The 27,946-nt window shown below is 33.4% G+C and overlaps 1 protein-coding gene across 2 annotated transcripts; it reads left to right on the top strand.

Moving 5' to 3' along the window:
- Position 1: 1 nt before the first annotated feature.
- Positions 2 to 27,753, top strand: Glrb (glycine receptor beta). Of its 2 annotated transcripts, none has more exons than XM_077110187.1 (6): positions 2 to 144; positions 252 to 334; positions 2,030 to 2,170; positions 8,978 to 9,130; positions 18,323 to 18,615; positions 27,412 to 27,753. In XM_077110187.1, exons 1-6 carry the CDS (start codon positions 17 to 19, stop codon positions 27,751 to 27,753), a joined length of 1,140 nt encoding a protein of 379 aa, XP_076966302.1. In that variant the 5' UTR covers positions 2 to 16. The 2 variants fall into 2 exon arrangements, with proteins under 2 accessions (XP_076966302.1, XP_076720602.2); XM_076864487.2 differs by having other exon boundaries at positions 17 to 144; positions 27,457 to 27,753.
- The last annotated feature ends 193 nt before the right edge of the window (positions 27,754 to 27,946 follow it).

The raw sequence follows: 27,946 nt of genomic DNA, 5'->3' as shown, positions 1-27,946 counted from the left end.
GACAGTGGATCCCACCATGTACAAATGTTTATGGAAACCTGATTTATTTTTTGCAAATGAAAAAAGTGCCAATTTTCATGATGTCACCCAGGAAAATATACTTCTGTTTATTTTTCGGGATGGTGATGTCCTTGTCAGCATGAGGTACTCCTTTATACTTAATATTTGTCTATTTATATTTTTCTTTTCCAATCAGTCGATCACAGAGGAACATATTAAATTATCTCTGATTTCTCTGTTCCTGCTTTCAGGTTATCCATTACCCTCTCATGCCCTTTGGACTTGACTTTGTTTCCCATGGACACACAACGCTGCAAGATGCAACTCGAGAGCTGTATGTAAATAATGCCATAAGTGATTTTGGAAATAAAACACTTATGTCTAGAAAATATAATCTACTAACATTTTATGTAACAGTGATAAAACAAATAATTTTGACCATTAATGGTCATTTGAATAATTTTGGAAAATTACAGTTATTCTTTTATTACATTAATTTGTATGGAGATAGACAAATACTTTCTGTTCCAGTCTGATTTTAGTACAGTTGATATGGGTGCATACCCTTCTAACCTAACTCCAATTGCTGTCTTCATTTGAATGAGTAATAGAGAAAAGGTAAAGAAAAAAAAAATGGTGTCCTAACTAAAATAACTTCTCTATAATGATAAGACTCGTTTTCATAGCAGGAAATTCGAAAAACACTGAAAAATAACTCTGTAAATCCTATCAATTATTCGTTTTTATGAATGTGTAAATATATATTTTGATGTTTTTCAAAATTATATTTTTAATGTTCCCATGATCATTTTTTTTAGTTTATAAAAGATGTGCTAGATGTATTAATTGAAATTTTCTATGAAACATTAATTAATTTGCTATGTGCTTATCCTTTGAAAATAAAAGTAGCTCATAAATCTTGGCAAATTAACACTAAAATTAACATATGAAATTTTTAGTCTGAATATCTATATAACATGACCTATTTGGGCAACAAGTGAAGAATAATAAACTTGTAAAATGTAATGCATATGCTTGCTAGATTTTATACTTACAGTTACTTTGTTATTATTTTTTGTTAATGGATCCTATATTTGGACAATAGTTATTGCTTTCAAACTGTAAAATGAGTTTTTTCACATATAAGTATATGGATGTGTGTACATATTTTTATATCTGTTATAGATATGTATTTTTATAAAATATTTCAACTGTGCATTTACATTTTAGTTCTATTAGTAGATGCACTAAAATATTGAATTTAAAAATAGATGCACAATAGGTATCAATGGTAGATTGCTCTATGCTGTGTAACCCTTGAATTGTAGCCACAGTAACTGTAGCCAAAAGGATGCTGAAATGCTATTGTAATGATGTCCATTTGAGAGATGGTTTGATTGCCCTTTTTTTTCCTGGTTCTTTTAAGTTATACATGACAGTAGAATTCATTTTTATATAATTATGGAAGCATAGATATATCTTATTCTAATGAGGATCCCATTGTTATAGATGTACAGGATGGTGAGATTCACTAAGGTGTATTCATATGTATATATAGGAAAATGGTGATTTCTCTTTTGTCATGATGCAACTCCTGTCCTGTCCTCCTGACAGATTTGTCAAAAAATTAGGTAGTTCAAATGCTTACATTCCTTTAAAATTTTTAAGGTTTCCTATTGCATGATTATAAATACATGTATGCAAAAATCTTGTATCATTTATTCTCATTTTATTGATGGAGACTTAAGAATTCTGACATAGAGAAGTGAATTGCTATATATGATGCCCTAAGATTTGAACTATTAAAAATATGCTGATTAATTAAACTTACTCCTTCTTTAGGATAATTTTCTGTAACTCTTCTACTTATATTTTTTATGAATGACCATTGATTTTTAACTCTACATTTTTAACTACAATAAGAGTGTCCTATTTTATTACCTTTATTTAATATTTGGAGTATTAAGATATTGAGAAAGCATTAATAATTATATTTCATTCTAACGATTTCATTAATTTTTGTTTATAGTTGGTTACACAACTGATGATTTAAGATTTATCTGGCAGTCAGGAGATCCTGTTCAGCTAGAAAAAATTGCCTTGCCTCAATTTGATATTAAAAAGGAGGATATTGAATACGGCAACTGTACAAAATACTACAAAGGCACCGGTAAGTGATATCTTTATTTTAAATAAAACTGAGGTCTATTTCAAATGCTCATTTTAATATTAATAGACGCTAAAGGATAGAAGAGAATTAAACATAAGTTCTGTACAAGTATTTTATATTTATATTCGTGTACTAAAACTTACACAGAATTATGTTCACTGAAGTTTTCTGGTCTTTTAACTATGAGATATATTTGCTTTTTTTATGTTATTCTGGTGGTAAGAGGTTTTTGATTTTTTATTGTAGTAATGCAAACTCTCCCAGGCATTGGTTTTCGTACATGTCACCAAGATAGTCTACTTCTGGTGAGATTCATTTTGGGGCTAAATATTTTTGGATATGAACAATGTAATCCTTGTGTATTCTTCCACTATCTTTTGAGCAGTTTTTAAGTGGTGATTTGCCCATTTTTAAATTTTTTAAAATATGAATACAGATCTTTGTGCTATACAGAAACCAATGAAAGTGGAAGGTAACTGCATATCAATGAATATTCCCTGTACTGTCTTCTTGGCCTAAATCATAGAACAATGAGTTATGAAAAGCAAATCATTTTTATTTATTAAAATATGTTGAGCTCTTACAAAAAATAAGATATTTGCGATTCAGTAATGTCATAATTAGCATTCAACTTTGTAGTCTAGTGATAGTTATAGGCATTGAGGCTTTAACTAGTGAATACAGTGTTATTTGACTTAGCAACATAAATTTTAAAATGCTGAAATTTTGAGCATTATTAGTAGTAATAATCAGTTCAACTTGTGAGTTGCCGCCTAATTCTAATTCTGTATCAAGAAGTAAATCATGCCAGAAGATATTAAGGAGTAGATAAAAGTAAAGTTTAACTGTATTGCAATATTTATGTTGTAGTAATAAAATGGTATATAGGTTAGTCATGGAGACCTTAGAGGATCAAATGTTTGAGATAAAAGGCCACCATCGTGACATTTTCAAGTACAAAATATAATTTTAAACAGTCCTCTTGATAGTAAAACAAGAGAGTGAACGTTTACACATCTACAACATTATAATAAAGACAACAAAAGAGAAAAGGGTATATTCGTTAGCTTTTTGTGGTCATGACCAAAATGCCTAACAAGAAAAATTTAGAGCGGAAAGAACTGTTTTGGCACATCTTTCGGAGTGTTCAACCTATGGTCTGTTGGCTGTGTTGTTTTGGGCTGGAGGTAAGGCAGAACATCAGAGTGGAAGGATGTGGTGGAGGAAAGCAGCTCAGTTCATGGCAGCTGGGAAGCAGAGAGAGAAGAGGAAGCTGAAAGGAAATAAACCCTTCCAGGGCATCTTGTCCTCAGTCACCTATGTTCTCCAACTATGTCCCACTTCCCAGTGCTCCATTCAGCCGTCATGGATGAATCCACTGATGTGGTCAGAGCCCTTAGGATCCAATCAGTTCCCAAAAGCCCTCTCTCTGAACACATGAGGTTTTGAGGGACATTCCAAATCTAAACCATAACCCTTAGAAATAAGCTAAGTAAGCATTTATTGTCGACTTTCAATTACATTGACATATCATATGACATTTATGTAATTCTTTCAGTAATGGAGCTTATAGTATATTAGCTTAAGAGAAATAATAACTGAGTATATTGCTAAAAAATTATCAAGTTTTAAACAAGTCAAAAACTGAGAGTTCTTAAAAATTAGACCATCATTTGTTTATCTCTTTGGAGAAATGTTGATTCAGGTTCTTTGTTTATCTGTGAGTTTAGCTGTTGTTCTTTCTATTACAGAGTTTCTTTTTCCCCCAATAATGGGGATTGAACTAACCGATGCTCTAACACTGAGCTACTTCCTGAGCCCTTTTTCTTTTTTTTTTTTTTTTTTTCTTTTAAATTTTGAGACAGCCTCTCACTAAATTGCCAAGGCTGGCCTTGAACTTGTGACCTTCCTGCTTGATCCCCCTGAGTTCCTGGGATTACAGGCATGAACCACTGTGCCTAGCTCTGTTGTGGAGTTCTAAGAATCTAGTATTTTGGATACTAGATTTTTATCTGTTAGGTTATTTAGGTCTTTGATCCATTTTGAGTCAAATTCTTTTGTGTGTGTGTGTGTGTGTGTGTGTGTGTGTGTGTGTGTTGGTGAGGATTAAACACAGGGCCTCAAGTTTGAGATAATTTTTGTATATGGTTTGAGTGCCTAAACTTCCTTCTTTTGTATGTGGGTATCCAGTATCCCAGCAGCATTAAATAAAAGGACCATGTTTTTGCTCCACATATTGTCATGGTGCTCTAGTCAAAAAAACAATTGACCTTAAATATATAAATATATTTTATTTTATATTTTTAAAATATATAAATAAACTTTCAATTCTGTTCCATTGGTCTTTTTGTCTAAACCCTTGTCAGTTTTCCACACAATTTGGAGTACTATAACTTAGTCATAATTATTGAAACTGGAATGGGTGAATCCTTTAGATTTCAAGGTGGTTTTGGCTATTTGGGGATCCTTGAATTTTCATGTGAATCTTAGAATCAGGTTGTCAATTTTTGCCCAGAAAGTAGCTGGGATTTTGATAGGGAATGCAATAAATCTGTAGGTCAATTTGAGGAGTACTATCATCTTAACAATATTAAGTATTCAAAAAAAATTAGGTTGTCAAATACTCAATGAATCAGCCATAGATAAACATAGATTATTAGATATAGAAGTGATCTTACAGATAAACAGTAGCTAGCTCCTTTATTTATTTATTTTGGTACTGGGAATTAAACCCAGAGGAGCATAACCACTGTACCACATGCCCAGCCCTTTTTATTTTTTATTTTGAGACAGGGTCTCATTAAATTGTTTAGGGCCTTGCTAAGTTGCTGAGACTGGCTTTGAACTTGCAGTTCTCCTGCCTCAGCTTCCCAAGTTGCTGAGATTACAAGCATGCATCATGGCACCCTGCAAGCTCCTTTATTTAACACATATAATAACTGAAGTGCAGGGAAACTGAAGGACTTACTGAATGTAAACAAGCAAATTTATATCAGCCTTGGCACTAGTCATAGTGTTCCTTCACCCATCCAAACTCCTTCAAATTAAGAAGACTAGAATTTAAAGGAATTTTATAACCCATCTAGTAATGAAAAAAATTATCTTGAAAGCCAAAAAAAGTGTTTTGGGATTATTTTATAGTAACATATATTTAGTAGACAGCTTTTTGAGTTTTTACTATGCTAGGCATTGCTTTAAGTGCTTTGCGGGAATTATACTATTTAATCATCACAATAATCCTCTGAGTTAAGTATTTTATTATCCCCATTTGACACATTAGGCTAATGAAGCAGAGACACTTGGCTGAGGTCATACTGTTACTAAGTAAAGCACTAGAATATTGAATTTGATATCATTACACAATTTGTGGAGTCCTGTTATAATTTTAAAAATTAGTTATCTACATTCAGATTATATACTTAGCATTTCAAAATGAATGCTGTCTAAATTTCTTTGATAAATTTGAAGACTAGTTTATTGAAGTTTTAACTATCATTTAGAGAGGAAAATAAAGCTAGCAACTTTATTTGTAATTTTGTTTTGGAGCACAAAGTTATTTAATAGCATTGAAAATACTAGGGTCCCCCCACCATCCTTTTTTTTTTTTTTTCTTGTCTCACTTTTAAGGCCTACTTAAAAACATCTCCATTGGAGACTTAGCAATGAATAAAAGACAGGCTTCTGCTCTTAATAGAGCCATAATCCAGTGTGATAAATAAATACAATAAAAATTCATTTTAGTTGTTAGAGGGAAATAAGAGGTTTTAGTGTGGTACAAAGACTTGGGAGGATTAGTCAAAAGTCATGAGTAGGGTTTTTGTGGTATTCTTTGAGTAATCATAAATAAGTCACTGAAATCTCATTAGCTACAGAAAATAATAAAGAGCTTAAGGCTAATATAATATTTTTTGACACTTGCTGTGTTCTAGGTACTTCATCAACATTTATATAAGTCATTATATGATTATAAGTGAAACATTTTAATGTTGGTCAGTACTTAGATATTTATAAAAATCAGACATTGAATGCTGAACAATGTAAAATAGTAGAAAGATACAATAGAGCAATATATATAAAGTGATGGCCATTATTCTCTTTAATTTGTATAGAAATAATGACTCAACATTAACTTTTTTAAAAATATGCTTTTCTATGATGAAAGAAATCAGAAAGGTAGAGAAGTATTTGAAAGTACTTAAATTGGTAGGCTGAGTGAAAAATGAAATAAAACCTTACAGGAAATAGAAAGTAAATTGAATTTGCCCAATGAACATTTATATCAATTAACTGGCCACCTGCCTGTCATAAATGTAACAGTACTAGGGAAAGATCAAAAAAGATCAAGAAATGTTTCTCATCAAAGTTTATGAACCAAATCACTATAATATCAAGCACATATTTTATTGCAAAATGCATCCATGTCTTGTGAGGCTCTCCTTGTGAGTAACTTTGCAAAAGGTACATGCTAAAGACTTGCTTCAAAACACAGGACTTCTATGATTTAGGCTGTCGTTTAAACAGAGTGGGATGGAATGTAAAATTTTATTTTTAACATGTGCTGCTTTGTAGTAAATTATAATCTTTGTGACAACTGAGGCTACCTAAAATATATATAATTTGTTTAGAAACCTTTATGTATCATGCTCCATTTCCTATGTGGTTGGTGAATGTAAAACAGTCTGAAGAAGCGACGCTATTTCAAAGCAGAGTACTTCTGAACTACATTTCTTAATTGGAACTGATCTTTCTTAATTGCAGTAATTGTAATTACAAAAGTTTATATTTCTGAAATATTACACATGATTGTTGAAAACATATGTTCTTGATTGGGCAGGAAGTTAAAATGAGTAGTGGGAAACAGGAAAGGGAGGGAAATTTTTTATTGTTTTGCTTTTCTCTATCTCATAAAACCTGTGAATGATTTAATATATTGCCTAGTTTTAATGAAAATAAAATTTAGAAAGAATCTCTGCACTTTTGTTTTTTATATAATATGGGAGTATTTGGCATAATTACAGTTTATGTCAGTTACAATCAATAAATTGTTTTTGTTTCATACTCTTCCTACTACCTTTAAAATCTGTCAGAGACAGCAAGGATTATAATTCATAAGAAAAAAATAGATTTCTCATTTACTTATTAAGAGGATGTAAATAATCTTCCTTTTGTAACTGCTATTAAGAAGCTATTGTGTATAAATACTGCTCTCGGTACTATAATGTATAAATATGAATATTTTTCTAGCATTAGAAATGTGTATAATCATTCTAATTAGGAAGACTAGGTAAACTATTTTTTTAACTGTAAAAGAGTAAAAAGTAACATTTTACTTTCCCCATTAATTGTTTCCCTTATTCTCTGTTCATTTATTTGTTCCAATAATTTTAAATAATTGTGTACAGTTTAAATTGAAAACAATTGGAGAAATTTTAATTTTTTTGGTATTTATGCATAATCTCACTTTGATTAACTGGCAAATGACATTTTTATCTAAAGTAGGCATTTTAGGCATTAAATCTAATGTGTAAATTTCTTTTATTTATTTTTTTAAATTTTTTTTATTTCTTGCATACATGACAATAGTGGATGCATTACAATCGTAATTACCCATTCACAGGACAATTTTTCTTAACTCTGTATATAAAGTATGTTCTCGCCAAATTATGCCATTATACATGAGCTCTCTTATTCTTCTTATTATTTTGTTTGCATTACAATTCTTAATACACTTTTATACCACAATTTAATATATGTCTGTTTGTATATAAGGTATGAATTTCTAACTAAAAGGGTTGAAGCGTTTAAAAATCACCTTCAGCATCTGTAACCATGTCTTGTGTTTGGAGTGCTGTGAGATTTGTCACTTATTTTCTTAAAGCAGCAAAGGCTACCATGAGCCTGCCTATAATTCATGATTAACTTTGGGACTCGTTGTCATGGAAGTTCTAGAATTATGTTGTAAAGAAATTTCTGCATTTGTCTCAGTGTGTGAAAATAAAAGTCCTTTCCCCCCTCTGGAGTGCATCCAGAAGGCCTAGAGTGGAGGTGGGGAGGGAATGGAGAATAAGACCAATGTTGGCACTTCAGTCTTTTGTGAAATATAAACTGAAAACACCAATTTCTTCCCATTGCTAATATTTATCTCCAAAACTACTTAAATAATAATAATAATAATAATTATTATTATTATTAATTTTTACCAGGGTACCAGGGATTGAGCTCAGGGACACTCTACCACTGAGCCACATCCCAGCCCTTTTCGTATTTTATCAGAGGTATGGTCTCACTGAGTTGCTTAGCATCTCGCCTTTGCTGAGACTGGCTTTGAATTTGCAATCCTCCTATCTCAGCCTCCTGAGCCAGTGGGATTATAGGCCTGTGCCACTGCTTCTGGCTAAAATTTTGTTTTAACTATGCATTTGAGTTGTGGTAGACTGCCACCCCTTCTTGATAAGCAGTGGTACATGTGGCTAAAAATCTAATGCAGGGAAAGGATTGTCCAAGAGTGTTTCCTTTTATACTTGTGCTTTGATTTACTGTTCCCTGTATGACTCCTATAGATCCTTTTCCCCAGTAGTACTCTCAGGTCAGGAAGGGTTGAACTGTTGGAGGTTCACTGCACAGAGACTTAAATACCTAGACATTGCTGTTGTGGAGCAGCAGGTGGGATCTGCTTCTCATGTTGCAGCATTGACTTTTTGAAATTGACTTGGATGGAAATGTCTTGTCATTTATGGGTATGTTAGTTATTTTCACAGTAAAATGTTGGTGCAAACCTCATACCTGTAATGTGTCTGTTTCTGAAAGGCTACTACACGTGTGTGGAAGTCATATTCACGCTGAGGAGACAGGTTGGGTTTTACATGATGGGAGTCTACGCCCCAACCTTGCTGATTGTGGTTCTTTCCTGGCTTTCCTTCTGGATCAACCCAGACGCAAGTGCTGCCAGAGTACCCCTGGGTAAAGTATTCTATCCTTCTCCCTCACGTCAGGACTGTTATGCAGGTTGAACATTGCTAATACAAAATTCTGAATTTGAGCTCTGACTTGATACCACAAGTAGAAAATTCCACACCTGACCTCTGGTGATAGATTATCATTGGTAGGCAGGTGCACTAAAAATATTGTACAAAATTACTTTCTGGTTAGGTGTTTAAAGTGTATATAAAATGTAAAGGAGTTTTGTATCAAGACTTGGGCCCCATTCCAAAGATTCATATAAAATACATGCAAATATTTAAAAATCAAAAAGAAATCTGAAATATGAAACACTCTGGATTTCAGTTAAGTACTAAAGGACCTGTATCTGTAAATAACTGATGATATAATCAGCTACTTTGAAACTGTGGCTCTTGGAATTGATGGCATCCTATTTTTTTTTTGGAGGGAAACTTCTTTCAAAATTTAATAATTAACTAGATTTTCTTAATATTTATGTTTTGAAGCTTTTCTTTTTGTATACTCGGGGTATTTGAAGCACTTAATCTATTATTTTTCAATAATTATTGATATATAATTTTTACCTATTATTGAAATCAAACATCTTCAATAGTGTCAAAGTTAAAAACAGATATTTTGATGAAGATCTTTTCCAATAATATTATATACATCTCACAATCTTAGGGTATACAGTCATGCACCACATAGTGATATTTCAGTCAATGATGGACTTCATATATGATATTATACCCTGTGGCCTGGGTGAATAGTAGGCTAGCCCATGTAGATCTGTATATGTATACTGTATGATATCCACACAATGACAGTGTCACCTAATGATGCTTTTCTGTGAATATCACCCTGGCACAAAATATACTTATTTTGTGCTATATCGAGGTACTGTTCAAGATGATTGCTTTGGAGTGTTCTAAAATTTTTTATTTCTCTGTGTCTGTGTGTTTTCTGAATGTCACATGGAATTCATATAGGTGGACTGTGGTGTTTCTAATTTTTTCATGAGTTTTTTCATGAGTTGTTACATGTGATATTTTCCTTGCATTCAAAAGACCAGTGTACCTCTTGTTTCTAACTTACTGGAGGAATTAAATGAAGTACAGATTTTAAAGATTAGGAAATCAAAAAAGAAGCAATGAAAAGGACAATGTTACCTGAATAAGAAATTTCATGGTTAACATTTAATATTAAACCACAAAGACCAAATTGATATCTTAAAAAATAAAAATGTGGGGAATTTCATCTTAAGGTTAACGATGACAACATGACAATTGATAGATTAATTAATTCATTGTGGGATAAAAATCAACTATGTAGTAAATTGTATTGGAGACAAACCAATACAAGAACAAAATCCCACTAGATTTAAATTTTTAGACTTGTCAAAATTATCATGCATTTTTCCCAAATAATCAATTTATATTGAAAATATTTTGCAATCTTGCAGTGCTATCTATTTAAATGTCACATTTCCAAGGGTACTTTTGAGACAACCCATTCTTTTAATATTTCTTTAAAGGATTTTTCTCTGCAAATCCCCATTCTTTCAGACTTCTGATATGAGGTCCTTGAGTTTTCATTTAATATTCAGGTGGTTCTGTTATATGGGGCAGAAGTATCTTATTGTTTGGTAATTATTTTGTTTTTTGTTGCTGAGGATTGTATGCAGGGTCTTGTACATGCTAAGCCCATGCTCTACTACTGAGTTACACCCCTAGTCCCTGGGGCAAAAGTATTTGCTGGTTGAAAGTCAGTCTCCAGGGCCAAACCTTCCTTTGAATTCCAGCTCTTTGTTTACAAGAAAAACAGATCTAACCACTTTAAACATAACTCTGCTGAAATGTCAGTTCAGGGGTGACAAAAGATATTTGTCATTGTGTCCTTTGTGGGATTTAAGAAAGTAGAATCATGGGTAACTTCAAGGTTCTTTCTTTGACAGAAAAATTAGAAAGATAATGTGAACATTAACCAAGATGGGAAAGTTTGCAGGAGCTACTGAGAAGATTAACAAAATGAGTATAAAGTCCACATTATTTACTCAGAAGTTAATTTTAAGCTACCCTTATATAGTGCTTTACAGTTTGAAAAATACTTCATATATTTTAATTTATTAAAAATATTTATTTGGGGGGCTGGGGTTGTACCTTAGTGGTTGAATGCTTGCCTCATATGCGTGAGGCATTGGGTTCAATCTTTAGCACCACATAGAATAAATAAATAAAACAAAGATATTGTGTCCACCTACAACTCAAAATAATTTTTTAAAAAAAATATACTTATTTTGTGCTATTTTCAAGGTACTGTTCAAGAAGATTGGGATGTAGTTCACAAAATAAATAGCTAAAAATAAATTGTAGCTAATAAATTTTTCAAAACTTCTTAGTTCTAATGAGTTTATATTCTTTTGAGAGGAAAACAGACACCAAATAAATACAGTCTGTAACATGTCAGTCAGTGATATAAGGAAAGCATCCTCCTTATCAGAAAAGGCCGTAAGGAGAAGTAATGTTGATAAAGAAATGAAGGAAGTGAAGATATAAAAGAGGAAGTTATCTAGGAAAGAGTGAAGAGTGGCCTTGGTGACTGTCATTTGAACTGGAATGAGATGAAATCTCAGGAAAGTTCTTATTTTCTTTTGCCTAATTACCAAAGATGTTGAACATTTTTTCACATACTTCTTGGCTATTTGAATTTCTTCTTTTGAGAAAATTCTATCTAGCTTATTAGTTCACTTATTGATTGGGGTTTTCATTTTTGTGGTGGTAAGTTTTTTGAGCTCTTTCTATACTATGAATATTAGTCCTCTATTTGAAGAGTATCTGTCAAAGATTTTCTCCAGTTCTGTAGGTTCTGTTTTCATGCTCCTGTTATTTTTTGCTGTGCAGAAACTTTTTAATTTGATGCCATCTCATTTTAAAATTCTTGCCATTACACTTTCCTTCCTGAGTTTTAGAGTCTTATTGAGAAAGCCATTGCCTGTGCCTTCATGTTGGATTGTTGCCCCTGTGTTTTCTTCTAGCAGTTGAAAAGTTTCTGGCCTAATTCCTAGGTCTTTGATGCATTTGAGTTTGACTTTTGTTCAGAGTGAGAGATAGGGAACTAGTTTTATTCTTTCATGTATGAATGTCCATTTTACCCAGCACCATTTGTTAAGAAGGTTGTCTTTTCTCCCATGTATGTTTTTGGCACCTTTGTTAAGAACCATATAACTTTATCTTTACAAGTAATAATAAGGGCTGGCAAGGATGTGAGTGGAAAAGAGCACCTACACACTGATGGTGGGACTGTAAATTAGTACAACCATCCTGGAAAGAGCAAGATTGAAGCCACCAAATGACCCTGGTATACTTCTCCTCAGCTCCTCAGTATTTATCCTAAAGAATTAAAGTAAGCATACTATAGTGATGCATGACTATCCATTCATATAGCAGCGCAACTCACAATAACCAAATTATGTTACAGCCCAGATGTCCCACCAACCGATAATGGATAAAGGGAATATGGTATATATATACACAGTGGTGTTTTATTCTACCATAAAGCAGAATTAAACCCTGTCATTTGCAGGAAAATGGAACTGGAGAGCATTTTATTAAAGAAAAAAAGAAAAGGATGCCATGAAAGTAGAAAAGAAAACATTAAGTTAGAAGAAAGGAGCAGGGGGATAAAGGAGGGAAGGAAAGGAGAGGTACTGGAGAATGAAATAGATCAAATTATGTGCAACGAAACGTATGTCTCAATGAATCCTACTATTATATACAATCATAATGTACCCATAAAAACAAAACAGAACAAACAAAAAGAGTGGGCATGGGCAGTGAGCATCAGAGGCTGCATCACTGAGGCAGGCTCATGGCGGGAGTATTTGGTGAACAGTAAAGAGGCCAGCTGGAACATAGCTGGAACAGAATGAGGTAAAGGTGGAGCAATGAGAGATGAGGTCCGAAAGATTAGCCATGGTAAGGGTTGGACCATAGAACACCTCTGAATGCATTCTGAACATTACTCAGAGCAACATAAAAACCTTCCAACAGTTTAACATATGATTAGACTCCAATTCTAATCAGTTTTTTTTAAGGGGGTATTGGGGATTTAATTCAGGGGTGCTGAACCAGGGGCACATAACCACTGAGCCACATCCCCCAGTTCTTTTATTATTTTTTTTTTATTTTGAGATACGTTCTCACTAAGTTGCTTAGGGCCTCACTAAGTTGCTGAGACTGACCTTGAACTTGCAAATTTTTTTTTAAATAAAGCAGGGTTTATTTAAAAAGGGGGTAACATAGACTTCTCCCTATGAGGGAGGGAGAAGGAGGCCATAGCTGCTATCCTGGTATCCCAAGAAATGAGGTGTTCTGCCCTTTTTATGTGTCCTAGGCTTCCTTTGTTCTGCCTTTCCCCCCTTATCTTTCTCCTTCCTGCAAAAGTGACTAGGCCCAGGAATGCTCCGTGGGATGGCCCTGAGCTTGCCGCAGCCTCCCAAGTCACTGGTATTACAGGTGTGCACCACCAACCTGGCTAATTTTAACCAGTATTGAGCAATTTTAATGTAGCCTACTTTATTGAATCAGTCGGATGGCAGGTAAAGGTGAAGGGAGGAAAGCAGTAAAGAGGTTCCTACTAAAATCCAGGAAAAGTGACTGTTCAGTTCCTTTGCCCATGTATTGATTGGGTGCTTTTTTCTTTTGATTTTTCATTCATTTTTTTTTTTTTTTGGTTTAGTTTTTTGAGTTCTTTGTATATCCTGGAGATTAATGCTCTATATGAGGTGCAGGTGGCAAAGACGGTCACCCATTCTGTGGGCTTTCTCTTCACATTCTTGATTGTTTCCTTTGCTGTGAAGAAGCTTTTTAGTTTCATATCATTGCATATATTGGTTCTTGATTTTACTTCTTGTATTTCAGGAGCTTTTTATTATTATTATTGACAAAAGGGCACTAGTAAGCCTTTTTTTTATTTATTTTTAAATTGTTCAGATTAGTTATACATGACAGTAGAATACATGTTGACACATCATACATAGCTGGAGTATAATTTCTTATTCTTCTGGTTGTACATGATGTGGAATTACACCTGTCATGTAATTATATATGCACACAGAGTAATATTGTCTGATTCCTCTTCTGCTCTCCTTCCTACCCTGATACTTCCTCCCCTCACTCCTCTCTCTAATCCAATTCTAATCTAATCTAATCTAATCCAATCCTTTCCTGGCTACCCCATCTGCCCCTTTTTATGAATTAGCATTTGCATATCAGAGAAAACATTTGGCCTCTAGTTCTTTGGTATTGGTTTGTTTTGCTTACCATGATGTTCTCCAACTCCATTTATTTACCTGACAATGCCATAATTTTGTTCTTCTTTGGGCTGAGTAATATTCCATTATGTATATATACCATATTTTCTTTATCCATTCATCTGTTGAAGGGCACCTGAGTTGGTTCCAAAGCTTAGCTATTGTGAATTGAACTCCTATTAATATTAACATGGCTGCATAACTGTAGTATGCTAATTTTAAGTCCTTTGGATATGTGCCGAGGAGTGGGATAACTTTGACAATTGGTGGTTACAATCCAAGTTTTCTGAGGAATCTCCATACTGCTTTCTAAAGTAGTTACACCAATTTGCAGTCCCACCAGCAATGTGGGCAAACCTTTTTCCCCACATCCTCACTAACATTTATTGTTACTTGTATTCTTGATAATTGCCATTCTGACTGGAATGAAATGAAATATCATTGTAGTTTTGTTTTGCATTTCTCTAATTGCTAGACGTGTTCAACATTTTTTCATATATTTGTTGATCAGTTGTATTTCTTCTGTGAAGTGTCTGTTCAGGTCTTTGCTCATTTATTGACTGGCTCATTTATTGACAAATTTTTTTATTTGGCTTTTTTGGTGTTAAGTATTTTGGGTTCCTTGTATATCCCAGAGATAAATGTTCTAGCTGAGGTACATGAGGTAAAGATTTTCTCCCATTCTGTAGGCTCTCTCTTCATGCTCTTGATTGTTTCCTGTGCTGTGAAGAACCTTCCTGGTTTGATTTCATCCCATTTATTGATTCTTGATTTTACTTCCTGTGCTTTATGAGTTTTGTTGAGAAATCAGTAACTAAGCTGACACAATGGAGTGTGTTGGGCCTATATTTTCTTGTAGTTGATGTACAGTTTTTGAAATAATGTCTATGTCTTGGATAAACTTTGAATTAAGTTTTTTTTCAAGGATGAGAAATAGGGTTTATATTTCATTCTGCTACAGTGGATTTCCAGATATCCTAGCACCATTTGTGGAAGAGGCTATCTTTTCTCCAACATGTTTATGCTGTCTTTGTCTAGTATGAGATAACTGTACTTATAGGGGTTTGTCTCTGTTTCTTCTATTCTTTTCCATTGGTATGAGTGTATCTTTTTCACTCATACATGTAAGATACACTCATACATTAAGTCTGTTTTGGTACGAATGCCATGCTCTTTTTGTTACCATAGCTCTGAAGTATAACTTAAGGTCTGGTATAGTGATGGCTCCTGTTTCACTTTTCTCACCAAGAATTGCTTTGGCTATTCTGGGTCTCTTATTTTTTCAAATGAACTTCATGATTGCTCTATTTCTATGAACATTTTTGGCATTTCAATAGGAATTGCATTAAAACTGTATAAGTGCTATTGGTCGTATAACCATTTTGACAATATTACTTCTGCCAACCTAAGAACATGGGAGGTCTTTTCATCTTCTAAGGTCTTCTTCATTTTTTTTTTCCTTTGGGGTTCTGTAGTTTTTCATTGTAGAGGTCTTTCAACTCTTTTGTTAGATTGATTCCCATATCATATATTTGTCAACAAATATATGAAAGAATGTTCAACATGTCTAGCAATTAGAGAAATGAAAATCAAAACTACGCTGAGATTTCATCTCACTCCAGTCAGAATGGCAATTATCAAGAATACAAATAACAATAAGTGTTGGCGAGAATATGGGGGAAAAGATACACTCAGACATTGCTGGTGGGACTGCAAATTGGTGCAACTACTTTGGAAAGCAGTATAGATATCCCTCAGAAAACTTGGAATGTAACCACCATTTGAACCAGTTATCCCACTCCTCAGTATATACCCAAAAGACTTAAAATTAGCATACTACAGTTATTCAGCCATGTCAATATTAATAGCAGCTCAATTCACAATAGCTAAGCTGTGGAACCAACCCAGGTGCCCTTCAATGATGAATAATTAAAGAAAATGTGGTATATATACACAATGGAATATTACTCGGCCTTAAAGAAGCATGAAATTATGTCATTTGCTGGTAAATGGATGGAACTGGAGACTTTCAAACTAAGTGAAATAAGCCAATCCAAAAACATCAAAGACCAAATGTTTTCTGTAATATATGGATGCTAATACAATAAGGAGGTAGAGGAGGGCAGACAATAAAAGTTCATTGAACTAGACAAAGGGGAAAGATGGAAAGGGAGGGGAGATAGAAATAGGAATGACAGTAGAATTAATTGGACATAACTGTCATTGTTCATATGTGAATACATGACCAGTGAAACTCCACAAATACAGCCTCAAGAATGGGATCCTAATTAGAATGAGTTATACTCCATGTATGTATGTATACTATGTCAAAATACACTCTACTAACATGTATATCTGAAAAGAAGAAAAAATATTTAAATGTAGCCACTTTATTCAGTATATACCTGAACAACAACTAAGTTGAATGTTCTGCTTACAGTACAGATTGATTTTAAAATATGAATTTCAAAAGAAAAAAAATCCAGATAAATATTCATGGTGTAGTCTAGAAGATAGTAGTACAGGTGCTAAATAGTATTAGATGGTGGGTTGTTTTCTATTTCCAGTTTGGAAAACATTGAGACCTATGTGAACATTGAAAATACAGTTCTATTAATTACTTCTTAGTTTTTCCTCAGAACTGAGGATAATTGCTCTAATAGCAAGATGCCTATCAAATCATTATATATCTAACATTACTTCATCTTCAGAAGTCATTATATTTCTACTAGAAAGTTTCTATATCTAGTAGAGAGTATCTTAGGTTCTTGAACAATTTAATAAAACTGACACTTTTCAGAAGCTTTTAAAATTATGTGATTAATAGAATATAATTTTAATGCTTTAACCAATTATTAATAATAATATAGTGCTTATCACCTCAACGGAAGGGAAATGAGAGTTCAGTATACTTTTTATTATTGTAGTTATATATTCATTAATTCTTAAAAGGGGCCACATCAAAGAAGAAAATACTATACTCCGCCGAGTAAGTGAAATGGACTCAGAGAGCCAAGTCTAACGGATAACTGAGTTGACTTAAAATGAGTCTCCTTTGAGAGTGAATGAGGTTTCTTCTGACCCATTGTGTTTCTGAGCCTATGTCAACAGGTCATATTTCCACTTCCCTTTTCCTGAAAATATGATGCAAGGGAGAAAGTGAGAAGGGAAAATTGGATAGAGGGTAGCAATTGAGAAAGATTCATTTTTGGGATTCTTCTTTAGGATTTTAAAATTATGTAATTTAATGTGTATTATGCTAGCTTTAATTACTTTAGTTAAATTAACTTATCTTAAGTTTTTATGTACAGTTAATATTAAGTGTAGTAGAATTCTATTCCTTTCGTTGAAAAGTTGTAATTAATTGGGTGTCGTTGCTATTGGCTTTTCCTGAAGCGATCAGAAATATTCTCTACTTTGTCTTCTTTATCGGATCTTTTTTAAAAAAATAATTCTTATCAGAAAATATATTTGTAAATTCTATTTTGTTCAAATTTGATTGTTCATGAGTGTAAATTCCCTCTGTAATTAAAATCTCTCTGAAACAAAACTGAAAAATGGAATAATCCTCTTTAATCAGAGAGCTCTATAGTTCCTCAGATCCCATAGAATAGTTTAGACAACTTCAGTATTTAAACAGAACCAAATTGTGTTTTTATTGAATGTTTATTTTTAAGATGTTAAGTATTTACAAACATCCCAAAACATAATCAATGATCTTTTTATATACTATAAAAAGCATATACACATTATTTCTTCTAGTCTTTGAGATTTAGAAGGACCTAAGGAATTGTTTATGGCTCATTGAAAATTACTGGGGTGGAACTTAGTGAATCATCAATGAGTGCACATCATTTTTTAGGGATCCAGGCAACTTTTAATTTCCGTTTCTGTTTCTGTAGGCATCTTCTCTGTCCTGAGCTTGGCCTCTGAGTGCACCACCCTTGCTGCTGAGCTTCCCAAAGTATCCTACGTGAAGGCCCTTGACGTTTGGCTCATTGCTTGTCTCCTCTTTGGGTTTGCTTCCCTGGTGGAGTATGCTGTTGTCCAGGTGATGTTGAACAACCCTAAAAGAGTTGAGGCTGAGAAAGCCAGAATCGCTAAGGCTGAGCAAGCAGATGGGAAAGGTGGAAATGCAGCTAAAAAGAATACCGTGAATGGTACAGGGACTCCTGTTCATATTAGCACATTGCAGGTAAGAATGACATCATTCATTGAAATGATTCCCCCCATCCTCTCTGCAGTGTCAGGAGAGAGATACTGTTCTCTGTGTGAAAAGATGTGACAGAATTCACATTCACTTACTTTTTTTCTCACAGATGAAAAGGAATTGAGCCCAACAATCAATTTGGGCTAGATAAGATTCAAAACATTTAGGTCAAATACTACTTAAGAAAATAAAAAATCAGTGACTTAATTATAAATGTCTTGAGGACTTTCCACTGAGTTTAATGATAAAAAGCATCATATATTCAGTTTGCCCGAACTACGTCATATTAGAAATATTAAAGGTATGAGAAATTTAAGAGATAAAGACAAAGACATGGAAATAAGTGAAAAGCAAGGGCCCAGGGGGTGATCCAGCTCTGATGGAAGCTGGATATAACCAAGGGAATGAGAACCCCAGCATTTATTTTATAGGTATGGTCATTAAAGGGTTTCAGTGTGAAAAACCTCTTAGGGTAAACAGGATGAAGTTGAGAAAAACAACACAGTTGGGGCATAGCCTTCTAAGCCCATCTCTTCTACCCCTGGGCAGCTGGGATTTAAGATCAAGGATTTTGAGCTAGTGAATCCCATAGCAAGCAAGATAGAACTTTTCCATCAACAGGATCAAGCTGCAAATGGGCTTTCTCCTGGCGCCCTCACATCACCGGGTTCTCAAAAGTAGGTCTCAGGGTCCAGGTTTCACCCGGTTTATTAACTGCTCACGACAACTCTGTTTTCATGGTTATAATTAAACAGGGAGATCTTGCCAGAATGGGGAACTCCCTATATTTCTCATCTGATAGACCTTGATGAATGGACAGAGGACCACACTGACCTTCCATCAGTAATGAGGCTTGGGGGAACCGATGCCCTTGATGAAATAACCGACCTGTTCCCCAGGGAGTTAGAGAACTGCCTGTAGAATACATCAGGCAGGCTACTTATTTAGTCCAGCCATTAGTGGCTAGAGAATTGGATAGGGTTTCATTCCTTGACCTTGCCTTGCCACTTGATCATGGCATTAATCTAAGAATGGTAGGCATTGCCTTCAGAATCAAGTAATGATAAATCCTGAAACAACAGGCAGCTTCTTTGATTAAGGTTTGCTGTCTCCCTACCCTAAAGGGCCCCTTTTTGATGTCTTCCTGTAGGGAAGACTAGTTAACCAGGAGACCATTATCATTCCTTTAAGAATGACAAATTCCATAGCAGACTAACCAATTCACACTGTCCTCCAGTCTTAAAAAATATTATCTGCTCTGCTTCTGTTCAGACCCCATACTTCTCTATAAGTTTGCTGACCACTGATACTCCTCCTACTTTAAATGCTAGACAAGTATGCCACATATTTTTTGCATAGAAAAGTGAAAGAACTATGGTGCTGCCTACAGCTCCTTTGTTGTTATTATTATCATTACACTCATTTTCTGAGCCTAAAGCCCAGACCATCTGCAAATCTTTAGCTGCTATTTTTGGGGAGGCTTCTTCAGACTGTATAACTTTTATGTTTCCTAATATACTTCATGAAGAGTAATGAAAAAAATTTCATTAATATGAAACTATCATGGCTTTGATAAAGGCATGTCTGTAATATCTCTTTTCCTACCCTTTTACATACCCTTTTACATCCAGCATGTCTATGTCATTATATTTCAAGTGAGTGTCTTGTACACAATTGGTAGCTGGTTTATGGATTTTGTTCTGCCAAGCTCTAATGTTTTAGCTGGTTTATTCAGATCATTTATATTTAATGTAATTATTGACATGTTGGGATTTCAGTCTATATTTCATTTGTAAGTTCCTGTTCTGTTTTTGTTTGTCCATTTTCTCTTTCTTGTTTCATGTGGGTTGCTTGAACAATTTTTAGAGTTTCGTTTGGAATATTCTATATTCTCTTGGTGAAACTTCTTTAGAGGTTGTTCAAGATACTATATCATGGATACATAATTAATCACAGTCTACTGCTGCCATCATCTTAACAAGCTTGTAGATGTGCAAAATCATGCTTCCCTTGACATCTTTTTATCTACTTCTTTATAATTGCCTTAAATATTTCTTCTGTGTACATTTAGAACCACATTAAGCATTGTTATGATTTTTATTTTCTTATAAAATATAATTTATGAAATTCAGGAGAAGTAAAGCTTATTGTATATTCTTACTATATTTTTTTCTTGCTTCTGATATTCCAAGGTGATGTTTTATTCTTTTCTTTTTGTTTAAATAATTCTTTTATCCATTTTTTTTTTGGATAGTTGTACTGGTGAGAACTCTTGTTTTCCTTCATCTGAGAATGTCTTGGTTTTTCTCTCATTCCTGGATGATGTTTTCTCTGGGGATGGGACTCTGATGTGACACTTCATTTCTATTAGCACCTTACCAGTATTGTGCCACTCCTTCTGACCTCATGGCTTTTCATGAAAATGAGATATTCTAATTATTTTTTCCCTATAGGAAAAGTATCACTTGTTTTTGCATTTCAATTTGTTCTTTTTTGGTCTTTAGTGACCAGAAGTTAAATTAAATGTTTCTGTGGGGTTTTTTTAGGTTAATCTTCTTTGTGATTTGTTCAGCTTGTTGAAAATGTAGATTTATATCTCCTGTTTATATGTAAAGTTTTAAGTTATTGTTTCTTTGAGTACTTTTTCAGACATGCTCTCTTTCCCCTATCTTTCTGACTCTGATTACAAAAATGTTAGAGCCATTGTAATATTTTTTATGCCCCCAGGCTCTTTTCATTTTTCCCCATCTATTTTCTTGTGTTATTTTTGAGATGGGATAATATCTTCTGTTATACCTCTCAGTTCACCGATTCTTTCCTCTGCCCCTCCATTTTCCTGTTGATACCATCCATAAGCTTTAGGATTTAGTTTTGTATTTTTTCAGTACTAAAATTTACCATTTTGTGTGTGTGTGTGTGTGTGTGTGTGTGTGTGTGTATGTGTGTGTTTTCTGCTTGCAGTTTGCATTTCTTCACTGAGGCATTCTATTTTTTTTTCATTTTTTCAAGCATAATGTGATAATTCACTGTAGCATATTTATCATCGATGCCCCGATATATTTCTCAGATTTTGCAGAGTTTTTTCACAGAGTTTTTTCCATTCAGTTTGTGATTTTTCTCCAGTTCTTGGCATGATGAATGATTTTCAGTTGAAACTAGACATTTTCACATTATATTATGAATTGTTGAATCTTGTTTAAACCTGTTTCGGCTGGCTTTTTCTGAATCTGTCCTTCCAGGAAAAGGAAGTCCAGGTTCACCACTCAGTAAAGGTGGGATTGTTACTACTGGGTGGGATGGAGAGTTCCCCATGTGGTCTCTATTGACACAGCAGAGGGGTGCCTTCTGACTGTATGGTTGAGCTGCTATGATCTCACCCCAATGCGGAGGAGAAGGAGTACCTTGTTACTGCTGGGTGGAGATAGAAGTCCACGTCTTCTATGTAGTCTCTATGGACACTGCACAGGGAGAGGGGCCTTGTTGCTAATGTACTGAGGTGGGAGTTCCTCAAGTTTCCATCCCACTGATCCCTCTACCTTGAGCTTTGGTTGAGATCTGGTGCATAAAGCAAGGATGTTCCACAGAACAGATGCTTGTTTTCACGCAATGCCATAATCAGTTCCATCCACTGGTGTGTTATGGGGTCTTAATAACTACAGAAATTCCCTAGTAACAGAGTACCAATGTATGGATGATCTTGACATCTTACTGTACTCTATCAAGTAGAATATTGATGGAAGGAGACTAATTGGAAGCAGCTTTTTAGAGCATTATAGAGCATATTAAGATTATTTATGAACATGGATGTGAAGGAAAAGAGAATCCCTGAAATATTAGACTTAATTATGTTATTTTAAATTTATCTTTCAAGCATTAAAATAATAACCCAGTGAATAAAAGTTCAACACATTTAAGAACTTCTGTATTTTAATTATGTTTTTAGCTGCTAATAATAACATGGCTTCTCTGGATTCTGAAACTGCTATGGCTTTTTGCTATAAAAATCAGAGAGGTGCTTGCATAGTGTAAGAATTGACCAGAAATTTTAATCTCTGGAAATAAATGTAAATTATTCTTAGTCTCTATCAGAGAAAATAAACTTTCCACAATAAATATTATTCTCAGGTAATATTTTTATTTTGAGACAGATTTCAAAATGATGAGTCTAAAAATAAATAAGCTTGAATGTTAACATCAAACCTACATAAACTCTGTAATTTCATTTATAAGATTGCTCCATATTGGATTCATGAAAGAAAGTATAATAATGGAAACAATTTTTAAATTCTGTTTTTCTGTTTTCTTTCTTGCTAGTGGTTTTCCTGTGAAAAATGTATTTGTGGTTTTGGATTCAAACTTCATTTGTTTCAATGTATTTCACTTTTCCAAACATAGCCTTTTGCCAAGTAATTTCAATCAGGTGCTATGTCATTTATTTTTATGTGGAATGACAATAGTTATTAATGGAAGTATAATGTAATTTGGACTATAGAAATTGAAGCTCATTTTCAAATAATATTGTGCTTGCTCAAGAAAAGAATGACTTTAAAAGGTAGAAAAGATAAACAATAATTTAGTCTGTTTTTTAGTATGAGGTTTGTGACCTGCATACAAAAATTTTATCATCAAATATACATAATTGTCTAGACTTTTTTCAAATCTTAACAGTAAATACTTTCTCAGCTATTTTTAATATTTGGGTTACTAATTTGATAGTTCACTCACATTTCTCCTTTTATGCGACAAAAGCAATTGAGGATCTGCTATTGGTATTATCTCCCTCTCCACAGCACCTTTTCTGAGTCATACACCAAAGGTTTTTTGAATAAAATGCAAATAATATGCATACTCATAATTTGGGAGTAAATTAAATAATAAAAGCTACTATTTGTCCACCAATGAGATGTTTTTTTTTTACATAATGATGATTTGGTTTTGAATAAGGATTGATTAACATTTGATAGATGCAAATTATTTCCTCTGTATCTTCTGTAGAATAAATCTTATCACCATGAAATCATGCCTAAGTCTTCATGTCAAGAAATACTGCACTAAATATTTGCTTTTAAATGCATATCAGTGGAAACTTAAAAGGACCACAAAAAGTCTTAGAGGCTAAAGTTTGAAGCATTAGAAATGTTTTATCTGCATCATTTTTTTAAAAAATTCTTGGCAACTTCTTTATTGTGCTACCTTGTTTTTGCTACCAGTAATTTCAGAAGTGAAAGAAATTTATATGATGGAAGTAAATGAGGCATATATTCATACTAAGGAACAATTGAAAAATTATAAATTATAGATTAACACAGCCATACTTATTTTTAGGAATGTGTAGATGTTTTTTCAAATTTTAATGGTAATACTTTCTCAGCTATTTTAATATTTGGGTCACTAATTTGATAGTTCACTCACATTTCTCCTTTTATGCGACAAGTGGGGTTATTAAGTGGGGTTATTATTTTAAGAAGTTTATTTCTTTCCACATTATAACTACTGAAAATGGTGTCCATACTACAAGCACTTTTATATGTTCATGAATATATTTTATATTCTAATAAGGTATAAAGTATCAACTTTTTGTATGTGTGAAATCTCTGATGAATGAAACAAAAGATCAGCCAACTAGTTAATGAATCATGACTTATTTAAAACCTCAAAGACCCTCCCCCCATCCCCGCAGTTGGGAAACTAATCTTACTTATTCAGTTGTATCATCATTAAAAATTATTTTTTCCACTGGCATGTACACACACACACACACACACACACACAAGCACAAAGAGTACTCTAATCGTTTGAATATAAGAATTCTCCAATATATCTTTGAGAGAGGTTTCAGTGCATTAAAAGGGTAAAAATCTTAATATAACCAACCTGAAGTTTTTTAGACTGCTTTTGTACATTGCTTTAACCTTGAAGAAGTTATTCTTTTAGTTTCATGTCTATTATATTTAAATAATCTCTCTGCATAAACATAGTATTCTATAGCCACATAATAAACTATGTAGGAAAAAAATCTTTAAATTATTAAAATGCTTCATCAAAGAATATGGTTATATAAACAAAAAATATTTAAAATTTTGAAATATTCATGTATGACATAGGTCACAATCATATAAATTTGGTTGCATGTTTAGCTACTTACAGACAATAAAATCACATCTTAAGCTGTTTTTAAAATTCTGATTTATAAGTACATTTCTACAGTAAAACCATTTGACCTTGTTTGTGCAAAAATTAAAAATAAGTGATAAGGAGTTATACTTTTGAAGTCTATTGCAGAAGCTAGAGTACTCCTTTGTTTTGCAAAGTGAATTCTTTGGTGCAACTAAAGCCTTTGATGTCCAGAATTCTAAAGGGAGAAATTAAGACTGGGATTCCCAGAATCCCTGAATTTAAAGATTGCTCTGAGATTCTGAGGATAATGGGAAGATTTCATACTTGGAGTCTGTTCTTAACTTCTGCTCCAATCAAGGTAGTGATTTGCTCTTTTAAAATGTTCACTGAACCACATGGAGGCTGACACATGCCTTAACTGGCACTGGAAACTTGAGCTTTCCATGTGGTCTTCTGTCTGGGATTCTATCTGGAGCAACAACAGAAAAGGTACATGTGTGTGCAAGTGTGTGTGTGTGTATGTGTGTGTGTGCACATGCTTGTGCATGTGCTTACATGTGCACAGGCAGTGGTACTTAAATGGTGGATGAGTTGCTAAAACTAGTTTTAAAAACTCATTCTGGACAACTTAAGTGGGACAGTGAATGGGGGCCAAAGGTAAAAGTGTGAGTTTGAGTGTGTGCATGTGTGTGTGCTTCCTGAAGTCATATTTAAAGAAATTAGACTTTAGTTGTTATGCTTGTCCCCTCTTTCTCTCCATTAACCAGTCCTGGAACCTGTGCTGGCATCCTCCAAATGTAGGGACAGCTCTTTTAGGCTCAGTGGGGGTTTTACAATAGATAAATTTTAACTGCATATTTAAAAAGTGGGGTCAGGGGAAGATCCTCTTTCTTCACTTTGGCCTACCAAAGTTAAAACAAAGTCCCATTAAACCACAATGAGACTGTGTGTTCATGTGAGCTTATAACAAACAGTCTCTAAGCTCAGCATATTGGTAATTCACATCTTTTTTTCTAAAAGTATTTGAAGTTGCAAAGGTGAACTTTTAATTCCCTAATTACCATTCCTCCTTATCAATATGTTTTGTGCATTTTCTACAATTTTATTTATATAAACATTTTTCAATAAAATTCTTACCCAATATATAGATGTGAATAAAGTGTATAATAATGAAGCCAATATTTGTTTGTTAACTTAAAAAATAATATAATAAATTTCCATGATTGGAAAAAAATGGAAATAAACTAAATATATAATGTCAGGAGTACATATAAATGCATTTGTATGTGCTTTCTAAAAAATGAGCATCAATTTGTTATTTCATCATTTAATTTTTTATTTTTACTATTTTACTGATACATAATATTTGTACATTTGTAGTACAATGTGATGTTTTGATCGTATACAATAATCATATAAATATAATGGTTAACTCAGAGTAGTTAGCATATCCAAGGTCAATAAAGGAGTGCAGTGTTATTGTTTGATGAGAGGCATATATTCTGAGGAACTTACTTTTTCAGTTAGCATGTCTAGATTATTTGTTGCTCTCTATTTCTGAACACTTCCATCCGGCACTTGCTCAGGAAATGTATGTCAAATAAAAGATAGTCTTCTAATACCTAAATTATTGCTGGTGAATAAAATTTGTTTTGTTTTATTTATTACATTAGGCCTATTTTTTAAAATATAGCCATAATCTAGTAAAGGTAAATGCAATATACAGAATGTGTTAATATAGTAATTATACAAAGCATGCAAAATATAGAGTAACTATAATAAACAGTAGATAATAAGGTGGTTTCCCTTTTCAGTAAAAAGTTGCTAAATGTCAATAATGAAGATTCCAAAGGCAAATCACAAAACTCAGTTGTAAGAACAGAAAAAAAAATTAAGCAACTGAGTCATAAGGTCACCTTTCCATGGCCTTTTGTAATAGTGTTATTCTAGGGCATTGGTGGTTAAATGTACCTTTAATTTTTCTAAGCACATTTCTGATTGCTAGACAAGAGTTCAGTGAGAAAGAATTATTATGTGTTTTATAAGGAAATGATTCAAATTTAAAGACTAATAATTCAATAATCTCTGTACTGTATGATCTAGGTGAAGTATATAAAATTTCTTTGTATTTTCTCTTTGATGGTTTTGTGCAACTTTAACAAACAAGTCATGAATGCCTACCACTAGCAAATCTTTGCTTTGTAATTGAGATGATCTTTTACTTTTTATTTGTACATGGGGTTTGATCTGTCTCATTAAAATGATAAATGCCTGTTATTTATAAACAACCTTATTTAGAAATAGGAGCAGTAGGGAAATTCAAGATTATAAGTAGGAGATTTCTGTTACCCATACATCATAGCAATATTATCTGTACCATGGTTGCATACTGGAACAAGGATGAATTTTTATTACTTGGTCTTCAAACTGAGACAACTCTTACAAGCCTAATGTAAAATAACCAATCAAACTTTTATTGCATGATACATTCTTGTTATTTAGGCAATATTTCAAAACCCTAAATGTTAACACAATCTGATAGTTTCATTAGTTGTTTGCTATCTCTGTTGGTCCTTTGTGGTGTAAACAAACACCTTCTTGTGCAAATCAGCCATTTAAAAAAATACTTTTGAAGAGGAGTGTTTTATAAGTAGAAAATTTTAGATGTACCATCTAAATGCATTCTGTTTCTTAATTTTTTATCCTCAGGTTGGTGAGACCAGATGTAAAAAGGTTTGTACTTCTAAGTCTGACCTGCGATCTAATGACTTCAGCATTGTTGGAAGCTTACCAAGAGATTTTGAATTATCCAATTATGACTGCTATGGAAAACCCATTGAAGTCAACAATGGACTTGGGAAATCTCAGGCAAAGAACAATAAGAAGCCTCCTCCTGCCAAACCCGTTATTCCAACAGCAGCAAAGCGAATTGACCTATATGCAAGAGCACTATTTCCCTTCTGTTTCTTGTTCTTCAATGTTATATATTGGTCTATATATTTATGATAATTTTTTCCATTTCTATCAAATAAAATCCCATTTCATTGTGACCAACCCAATTCATAAATGCTGATCTGTGAAAACTTTTGCATTTTCATAGCAATATATTGCATTTTGGATGCCATTTGATTGTAATAAAATGTGGCACCTTACTTTTGAATGGCAGCATGATCCTGTAACGTCTGTGCTCTAATATTGT

This window comes from Callospermophilus lateralis, chromosome 8 (assembly GCF_048772815.1).
Source record: "Callospermophilus lateralis isolate mCalLat2 chromosome 8, mCalLat2.hap1, whole genome shotgun sequence".
Lineage (NCBI taxonomy): Eukaryota > Metazoa > Chordata > Mammalia > Rodentia > Sciuridae > Callospermophilus > Callospermophilus lateralis.
Note: the sequence above shows the minus strand (reverse complement) of the source record. Positions and strands in the feature narration are given on the sequence as shown.